This window comes from Theropithecus gelada, chromosome 3, assembly GCF_003255815.1.
Source record: "Theropithecus gelada isolate Dixy chromosome 3, Tgel_1.0, whole genome shotgun sequence".
In the NCBI taxonomy this organism is placed as follows: domain Eukaryota; kingdom Metazoa; phylum Chordata; class Mammalia; order Primates; family Cercopithecidae; genus Theropithecus; species Theropithecus gelada.
In genome coordinates, this window is record NC_037670.1 from 167,418,010 (window position 1) to 167,428,133 (window position 10,124).

At 48.5% G+C, this 10,124-nt stretch overlaps 1 protein-coding gene and 1 long non-coding RNA gene across 2 annotated transcripts in view; both read left to right on the plus strand.

The window, feature by feature from the left end:
- Positions 1-685: 685 nt before the first annotated feature.
- LOC112621338 lies at positions 686-9,220 on the plus strand. The gene is made up of 3 exons (XR_003118708.1): positions 686-1,815; positions 7,461-7,603; positions 9,162-9,220. It is a non-coding gene; the product is annotated as an uncharacterized LOC112621338 (long non-coding RNA).
- A 308-nt stretch (positions 9,221-9,528) lies between these two features.
- EPHB6 (EPH receptor B6) overlaps positions 9,529-10,124 on the plus strand; it is a 9,132-nt gene continuing 8,536 nt past the window's right edge. Inside the window, exon 1 of the mRNA XM_025380741.1 lies at positions 9,529-9,731. Coding sequence (XP_025236526.1) covers positions 9,632-9,731 — 100 coding nt within the window. The 5' untranslated portion in view covers positions 9,529-9,631. The remainder of the gene's footprint in view (positions 9,732-10,124) is intronic.

A 10,124-nucleotide genomic window follows, 5' to 3' on the forward strand; every position in this document is an offset into this window, starting at 1 on the left:
TCCACCACTGAGTTTCAGGGCAAAGGGAAGAAACAAGATAAAGCAGAACGTCAGTACAAGTGGAATTATTAATGACGTTCAAATGCAGAAGCATTAAATACTATCAGGCTTATTTATTGACTCCTGATACTAAGAGTGAACAACCCCCTGGCCAAGTGGGAACTTGTTCGGTAGCCTTTATCTTTCTATCACTTATTCAGTCAATTCATTAAAGCCTGTTTGTCTCTCCCAGGTGACTCTTACTGAGTTTCATTGTTTTGTTTATTGTGTTTGTTGGCTCATAGATCTCTTTCACAATTTTCTTCGGCTTCTGAATGCTCTTTAAGTACCACTTTTGATCAGCCCATTTGCAGCTAGTGCTTTAATAAACATGTCTTTGAATAAATCAAAGAAGCAGGAGAGCAAGATGGGACAGGGCGATACGGGGAGAAAAGGGGGCAAAGGGAATTGCACCGGGTGCTTGTGTTCCCTGGAAAAACCAGCAGGTGGTAGCAACACTTCGTGGGAAAGCCCCAGCCCAGCTCTGTAGGACCCAAACAATAGACCCCAAATTCCCGTCCTCGGCTAGAGAAGGGGTTAGAGGTGGGCGGAAACATTTTTCCTCGTGGCGCCCCCACGGTTCCTCAACCCTGCCTCCAGGCGCCAGCTGAGAGCACCTTGCACCGCCCCTCCTCACCGCAGGGAGGTTCTCTCCGGAGCGCGGGCGAGGGAGGAGGCACCCAGAGGTGCAGCGACTTGCCCAAGCCATGTCAGAGCCAGGCACACAGCAGCACTTCCCCTTTTCAACCCGACTGCCCGGCCCCTTGGGGAGGGTGGATGGAGGGAGGTTCGACTCAGAAGCCCCAACGTTGACCAAGATTCAGACACGAAAAGAGAGAAGAGTTCCAGGCTAGCACAGCGACGCGTTCATACCCAGACGCCCCCCTCTCCCGCTGCCTGAGCTCCCCCCACCACCGCCAGTACTCTCCCAGATTTCTCAGTTTGTCTTTCCCTCCACCCCCTGCTTTTCCTTCCTTCTCTCTTGCTCAGCTCACGCCCACCTTAGTTCAAAGCTGAGTAGGAGCCCCACTGTTTTAGTTCCTAGAGTTAAAGCCGAAGAGGAGGGAGGCGCGAGGGGGTGTGTGCGGGGCTCTGCCCTGCCCTGAACTGTTACGGTCCGCCAGTTGCGCCTCGCTCCGCGGGTGTCCGACCCGAGCCCGAGCCTGAGCCCGGGGGCTTTACAGACAGCCTCTTCCCTTCCCACTTCCTGCAGGCGCCCCACGCGTGCGATCCTCCTGGCCCAGACCCGCGGGAGGAGGCCGCCCCCTTCCCGGCGCACAGGCGGGGCCCCGGGCGCGCCCCGCGTCTCCCCCGCGCGCCTGGGCGGAGGAGCGGGCGCCGCGCACTCATCGCCTAGGCCGGGAGGGCGGGCTCGGCTCCCCGGAAGAGGGGAGTGGGAAGGCGGCCAAAGGAGCTGAAGGGGCGGGCCGGGCCGGCCTGGGAGGCGACGAGAAGGGGGCGGGCCGGGCTGCGCTCGCTCCAGCCGCGGCTCTAGAGCAGCGGGCGGCGCGGGACCCGGGACCCAGCTTGGCGACGGCGATCGCGACGCGGGCCCCCAGGGTCTCCCGGTGCCCCACCTCTGGAGTAGCCCCTGCCGCCGGCCTCAGGTCCACCCCGGAATCCCAGGGACTTGCGGAGCCGAACAGACTCGGGCCGGGTGCAACGGGGTCCCCGGACTGGAGAAGACGCGGGTGGCACCGTGCGAGCTCGAGGAGCCCCGCTGCACTGCGAGGCCTCGGGGGGCGCAGACCTGCAGAGACTGCGGCCAACGGGAAGGTGAGCCCGCGGGGGTTAGCAGACGGGGTTGTGGGATTCGGGGACAGTATGCTTGGGGACAGATGAATTAAGATTTGCAAGAGTAGAGGGGCTCCCCAGCCCCTAGGTGGCTTCCTGGGGGAGTACTGAGGATCCTTCCTCAAGGCCAGTGTGGGGTTCATGAAGGGTGAGGAAACGGTCAGCCTGACTGCTCCCCTCTCACTCCACTCTGACCAGGCATCATTGACACCCCATTACCCTTGCTGTTAGGACCCCCCAGTTGCGTTCCCAGACATTGTCCTCTGGCTCTGGCTTGGGAGTCCTAATCTGGGAGGGTCCTCGCAGAGACTAAGCTCCAAGCTTGGAACAGGATTGCTACCCCTCTGACTCCAGTGGCATCACTACAATCCCCTTGGAGCTGGGAGGAGTCAGGAGGCTGACCACACACCTGTCCCCTGCTCCCCACTCCCAGCCCTATGACCACAGTTAAGCCTTGGAGGTGGAAGGAATGCTTGGTTCCTGCTGCCCAGCCATCACCCCCAACGTGCAACCAAAGTCTATTGCGTGCTCCTGCCCCAGCTCCACCCTCGCTCTGCTCCCTCCATCTGGGTGCTTGGCCCTGCTTGCCCCACACCCCCACCCACCGATCTTGGCCGTCTGGCACTCTCTCTCCTCCCATCCCTGGGGGAGCTGGCATGGACCCAGCATAGCAATGTTGTAATGTCCCTGGCAGTGCCCATGGATCGGAGCGGCTGGGCCTGTTCCCAATCAGTTAACCCAGGTCCTCCACCCGCGAGGGGAACTTGACTGAGGCTCTAGGAGGGAAGATGCTGGTCCTGAGCTGAGAGACTAGTGGGAGGGAGCTGTGTGGGGCTGTTAGTAGACCACAGAAGCTGCCCAAGTAATGGAGCATTGGAGCATTGAGGCTTCTGAGTGCTGCTCAGTGGGGCCACTTGGCTTTTTCAGGGCAATGGGCCTTTTTTCTCAAAGGAAGATTAGGGTGGGGGTGCCTACGTACTTACCTGGTGGCCTCAGAAGGAGGACTTGTTCGGAGTCTGTTACTCCATTCAGGGTGCAAGAAGATGGCTGGCAATGACGCTGAGTTACCAGAATGCTGGGCAGCAACAGGCTGGGATGGGCTGAGCGTGGGAAAGGCAGGATCCTCCTTCCGGGACGGCTGTTCTGCTATCACCCTGTCCTGAGCCTGGGCCTTAGACCCTGAGTTCCCACCCCACTCCCCACTCTAGGTGAAGGAGGGTGGCAGGTTCTGGAGGGTTTGGGAAGCCTCAGGTTTCCCTTCCTTTACCCACCCCCCACCCCATCCCCCCCTCCCCCCGCCCATCCCCAGGTGTTTCTGCAGAAGCACCTCCTGGGGCCAAGAGCAACTCACAGCCAGACTGAGGGTAGAGCAGGGCCCAAGGTGAGGAACAAGAGCCCATAGAACCACTCCGGAACCAGCACTGATGTGCATCTTCTGCCACAGGAAAGCAACAACCCTCCTCTACACAGACGGCATCTGCTCCCGCCCACCTCACCTCATACACATTTCCTTACACACTCCGCCAGGTAGACACATCTTCAGGCACTGCTGACGCAGGTGCTACTCCTGGCACTCAGGGGCTTTCTTCCACAACCTTCCACTTACTCATCTCTCAGGCACATTTGCCTCCTGCCCCAACACCCTCCCTTATGCTCTTTTCCAGAGCCACGTATGTCCCCGTCAGTGCACAGAGTGGCTCATTCTAAGTGGCTGTCTGGCTAGACCTAGACACTGCCTGCATCTTAAAAGCCTCCCCCAGCTCCACAGCCTGGGAGTGGGAGGCACGTTTGTCTGAGTCACAGTGCTCTGGGGTACATTCTGAGGGGCTGGAGGCCTCCAGGGACACAGGACTGTCCTCTGCTAGGTAACCTCCAAATTGGCCTCTGCAGCCAGGGAAGCAGGGGATAGAAGAGCCGGAGGACAGCCACCTCCTCACTGTCTGTCCTGGATGCCTCCATAAAGCCTGATGATGGGATCCTTCTCAAGGCAGGAGGCCAGAGCACGAAGAGATCTCCAAGGTGGAGATTAAAGGATAGAGGCTTCAGCATTAAACTGAGCAAGGATTATACTGGAATTTCCTGGGCGTTTAACAGCTGTGAAACAGGATGGGGGATAGGGCCTGTGGTACTGACCCCTCCCACACAGACTTGGTGGCTCACAGGTGTAAGGACCAGTCCAGCAACACACCAGACCTAAAACCTCGAGCCCCTTTGCCCTCGAGACTGTTCTGCCCCTACTGGACTCTGCATCCTGCTTTGTCTCACTAAATTGTTCCTGTCTGGGCTCGCTTTGGGGCCATGCCCTTTACTATGTGTTCCCAGCGGAAAGTCCCCTGGGTTCCCCTCTGTCCCTTCATAGCCTCATCCCTTTGCTTGACATCATTGAAGAGAAGCATGCATGATGTCAGCAGTGGGACAGTTTGAACTTCTTGTGAGAGAAGCTTAAAGACTAGCCAGAGACAACAATTATTTTGCTTTTCTTGTTGGCATTATTTCACTCATTCATTCTCAGCTCCTACTGTATCTCCACCTCTACCTTCTTCTTATAGATGAACATTTCTGAATATTTTGAAACATAGAAGGAAAAGGGTGTGGGGAGTGAATAAAATGTAAACATATGCTTACTTGTCTAGGTTTTACAAATATTTTTCTTTTTTGTTTAGATTTTAATTATGAGATTTTACATTAATTATAAAAATAAGGTATGCTTACTGTAACAAGAAAAATAATTGAATTATGTATAAGACAAAATTATTGCCCCCACCTACAATCCTTCATTTCTACCTCCCACAGTAACCCATTTTAATGGCCTAATATGTCTTCTGCCTACCTTCCTCCAAGCTTATTTGGCTTACATTATTTAATCTTTAAAAATTCACTTTGTGGATTGAGGTACACAAACTATATTAAGTAAGCTTGATTTGCTCATGAAAGTATCATATTTAGCATTTAATTGGAGCATGGTTAATTTTTAAAATTCTTACCGATTTACCAATGTAATTTACTTTTAAATCTTTCTTTTCTTTTCTTTGAGACAGAGTCTTACTCTGTCGCCCAGGCGGGAGTGCAGTGGCGCCATCTCAGCTCACTGCAACCTCCCCCTCCTGGGTTCACGCCATTCTCCTGCCTCAGCCTCCCCAGCAACTGGGACTACAGGTGCACGCCGCCACACCCGGCTAATTTTTTTTTTTTTTTTTTTTTTTTTTGTATTTTTAGTAGAGACGGAGTTTCACCATGTTAGCCAGGATGGTTTCGATCTCCTGACCTTGTGATCCACCTGCCTCGGCCTCCGAAAGTGAAATCCTTCATTTTTATAGCAACATAACTCGTAAACTATGCTTTGTAAGCTATGATTCCACAAATCTTTAATTTTTGTCAGTTTCTGAAAACAAAACACAACCTTGATACCTAAGAAATGGTCTTATTTTTGTAAACCAAAGAGATGTAGCAGGTTTGTGGATCTATTGTCTCCACTGTATCAAAAAGATATTAAGTGATATATCTATAAAAGAAGCTGAGAAAATATTATTAAGTCATAGACTGAAATTTTTGTTACCTGAAACTTTGTCTCATCAGTCTCATTTTCTCCACCATTATTTTATATTCACATTTCTGCTGCTTCTGGTTTTATATTTTTAAAACCTTATACACATCTGAAATGTGAATGTTTTTCTAAAGGAGATAGGTTCTTTTGCACATTCTTGTGTTAGAGAGTTTCTAAATACTGACCAGTTCCTTTTGTAAGTTGGAGGAGAGAGGATTCTCAAGCAGGCTGTGAGATAGGAGCAAGGGGCCTCTACTTGTAGAGGCTGCTTCCCATCTCTGTGGCAGGAGAGATGTACTGGCCTGTTCCCGGGATGCTCTCCTGGACCAAATGCAGAAGATGCTCCATGCCCACAACCATTGAAGACACTTTGAAAAATCAAGTTCTGAGTCCTGCTTACTTAGCATTCCAGGCATGTGGAGCAGCCGTGTTCTTGTCACTTATGTTTCTGCCTTTGAAATTGGCTTCAAAAGAATCTGCAGTGGTATGAATTTGCTGACAGCAATTTATTCCATATCTTAATAAAGCTTCCTTTTTCTTTATTTGGATTCCTGCGACAGGGACACACCCATATTCTTTTTATATATTAAAATTAAAAGTCTTGAATTTATCTGGTTTGTTCGATAAGCAAGAACTCACCTAACTTCCTAGTCTGACTCAGCAACAATTTTTTTTTTTCTGAAAAAATGTATTTATAACCTTCAGTCTTCTGGATCTGAATCTAAAAGAGGTCCTCATCAAACATTAGAAGTATCCTACTGGGTACTTTAAGATCCTCAACCATTTCTTTTTGATGACTATCTTTGTTCTTAGTAAAATTTCAAAAAATTGCTTAAGTGGCCATCCACAGGCAGTGTCTCCATTTTTCTTCTTTGCTTTATGCTGTTTCTTGATGGCAGAAGCTGAGCGGCCTTAACATGCATGTTTCATAATTGCTTTTGCTCTTTTTTGGATCTTCGGGAGGGAGGCCAGCTTCGTGTTGTCATTACGAGGCATGCTAAGGCTATGCAAGCACGCCCTATTGCAACCACAAGTGACTGTTCCTTGTAGTTCGGGTCATCAAAGCAAATATCTTGCTATTCATCTTCCAAAGTGTTCCATATTGGACAGCTGATATTATCTGCAGCGCATCTTTTCTATCGTGCTTGGCTGTCTTTCAAAATAATTCATTGAAATATTTCCAAAATATTTATTGTTCTTTCTTCATGATTATTTGTCTAGTTGTAAGCTTGAGAAGACACAGGGCTTACTATTTCTTCTTTGTACAGATTACAGAATCCATGTTCTGAGTGAAAGAAAGAGACTATTTTAAAGAATAACTTCTGGGCAAATGGTAAAATAGCCTTCATTGTTTAAAAACCTGCTGCTGGTGTTTTCTTTCCCTGTTAACAGTATTTCTTAGGACTCCGTGACTCTGGTTTGCTTCAGTGTGTCAAGCACGTCTCCAAATTAAGCCATTGAGAGTTTGGGGGGATGCACTTAAAACATAAATTACTTTAGGATATTTATTAAACAGCCATTGGTGATGGTGCCAAGGCTACAGAATTTAATAGCTATGCATACTTTTTACTTCATGATCTCCCCGTTCCTCTCCAAAGCATTTATTTCATCTGTGAAGGACCCTAGTAGCATTTCAGACATTTTTGCAAAGAACATTACTTAAGAGCAGTTTGCCATATGGAAATGCTCCTTGTCTCCATAGGCTGTAAATTGAACTCTCTATTTCACAAATAGGGTTGAAGATGTATAAAAGGTGAGTTTCAGGGGCTAGTTGGCAGGTGCCTACTCTACATCAGCCCACACGTATGTAGAAATGGTGTCTCTCCATGATAACTTCATGGAGAGCACAGCCCACAGTACCAGAAAAAAATTAGTAGGAATCAAATTACAATTTTCATATTCATCACAATTAAAGTTTCATAGTTTGATTTTAGTTTTATGATAGTTTTCAACAATCCCAAGGCCATATATATCCAGGAAAAACAAATCACAACTTCTCTTCTAATTGACTTTTTTTTTTTTTCCTCTCAGTTCTATGTCTTTTGAGCAATCTGGGCAACATGTCTGTTTTTTTTCTTCACAGAAATAAAGGGATTATAGTGCTCTAGTCCACCCAATTCACAGACTTCTGAGACTCAGACACGAGGAGAGATAGAGAACCACCAATCTCTAGATCAACAAGCAAAGGAGGTGCCAAGGCTGTTTGTCTTCATTGTGACACTGGAGGTAGCTATTCCTTCCGTTCATTTGCTCGTGAGCTTAGTGGTGTGCCTTCTGAAGGCACAGGAGGGTTTTATAGAAGAGGTAGCTTACAACACAGTTCTGAGAAGGCATTATGAAGGTATGAGCACTATTTTGATTAACTTTACTAAACAGTTATTATCCTATAGTTTTAAATAAAATTTTAATGATTTAGTTGAAATAATAATACACATGCAAGAGTTTAAGAATGCAAAAATTTAAACGGATGCAATTAAAGAGAATACAATGAAAGTAAGCCTCTCTTGCGCTGGGTCTCAGTCCACTTCCTTTGCCTTTTTCACAGGTTTTGGATGCTCTTCCATAGATATCCTTCCATACATATGTATGTGTATATATCCTTCTTAACAAAGGAGAGCTTACTTTGCACTGTTCTCCACCGTCCCACTTTCACTTGGAAACAATTTTCATATCAGTGCATAAACAGTTGCCCACATTTCTTTCTAAGGATGTACCATAATTTTTAACCATCTTCCAATTGATGGACACTTAGTTTACAGCTTTTTCTCTTATAAACAATTTACAATTAATGTCTTTGTTCAAACATCTGCACAAACCCATACATGTGTACAGTACCTGAAGGACACATTCTTACAGTGTAGCTGCTAGGAAGATATTACCCAATTGTCCTCCCAAGAGAATATTCCAATTTGGACTCAAGCAGAGTATGTACAAGAGAACCTATTTCCCACACCTTCTCCAACATGGTAAAAATGGTGTCTTAGGCAACTGTGGCTGCCATAACAAAGTGTAATATCCAAGTAGCTTATACACAATAGAAATATCTTTCTCACAGTCTGGATGCTGGGAAGTCCAAGATCAGGGTGCCAGCATGGTCAGTTCCTGGCGAAGCCTCTCTTCTAGGTTTCAGACTGCGCTCTTCTTTGTTGTGTCCTCGAATGGCAGAAAAAGGGTGAGAAAGCCCTTTGGGGTCTCTTTCATCTGGGCACTAATCTCATGATTAGTGAGGGCTGCACCCTCACGACCTAATTACCTCCCAAAGGCCCCACCTCCTAATACCATCACCTTGGGAGTTAGGATTTCAACATATGAATGGGGGTGGGGGCACAAATATTCCTTCTATAACAAATGGCCTGTTGCTGTGGTTTTAACATGATTTCCTTTAAATGTGAGCAAACAAGAAGCATCTTTTCATATGTTAAAGCCATAGGGTTATTCTTCTGTAAGCTCTAGGAAAACATGCACCCCTTGGGGCACGAGGATCTTTGTTCACAAAGTGTATGCCAGACCTCCTTAGCTCTGCCCCTCCCTGCACTGTCTCATTTATCAGAGTGAATCTTCATGCCTGTGTTCTTTCTGCATTTATTCTGGTCCCTTCCCTCCCATCATACCCCACAGCCATCTTCCTGTGTCCCTCCCGCTTCACTGCTTCACTGAAATTTCTAGAGTATCCAGGTCCATCGGGGGTGGGGCAATGTTGTGAGGATTCAATTCATGTGTCCATAGGATGGAGCAGCTTCTTAACCAGCTGCCTTTAATGAAAATCTTCTAACTTCCAATTCAGGGTGGCTATTGGAGGAAGGGAGGAGAGTAAATGAAGAGAAAGAACTGGAATAACCCCTTACAGGAAGAAAAAAAAAAAAAAAAAAAGGTAAGATTGACCCAGAAACACCCTCTGCTCCACTTCTAGGAGGGAGAGCTGTGAGAAATGAATACAGAGACAGGGTCGCACAGGGAGTAGGCATGAACACTCCAAGATGGCCAAATTTGCACAGGCTCAGGAGAGGCAGTACGCAACCTGGCTTCTGTCCCATGGTGGGTGCTGGGGCGATTTGAGAGCTGTAGGAGGAGACACAACTTTTGGAGCCTGGGCTGTATATGAAGAAACGCTTTCCTCCCATCTGCCTCTTCTGGTCTTGTGTGTCTCCTCAGGAACAAGCTTAGCTGTACACGCTGAGAGTCTTGCAAAAGCTGCAGCCCCACCCAGGAGCAGGGTGGTGGCTGGGGCGATGGTGGACGCCCTGAAGATGCCCCATGGCTACTGAAGGGGCTGCTCAGTTAGTGAACAGAGTGGCGGGCATGGTTTGTAGCCTATGGGTGCTGCTCCTGGTGTCTTCAGTTCTGGCTCTGGAAGGTAAGAGGGAGGGGAGACAGGAGAAACCCGACCTGCCCTAGAGACCCAGTGCAAGGGGGAAGTGGGAAAGATTCAGAAAAGGTAGATAAGAGTGAAGACATCCTGGCCGGGCGCGGTGGCTCAAGCCTGTAATCCCAGCACTTTGGGAGGCCGAGGCGGGTGGATCATGAGGTCAGGAGATCGAGACCATCCTGGCTAACACGGTGAAACCCCGTCTCTACTAAAAAATACAAAAAACTAGCCGGGCGAGGTGGCGGGCGCCTGTAGTCCCAGCTACTCGGGAGGCTGAGGCAGGAGAATGGCGTAAACCCGGGAGACGGAGCTTGCAGTGAGCTGAGATCCGGCCACTGCACTCCAGCCTGGGTGACAGAGCGAGACTCCGTCTCAAAAAAA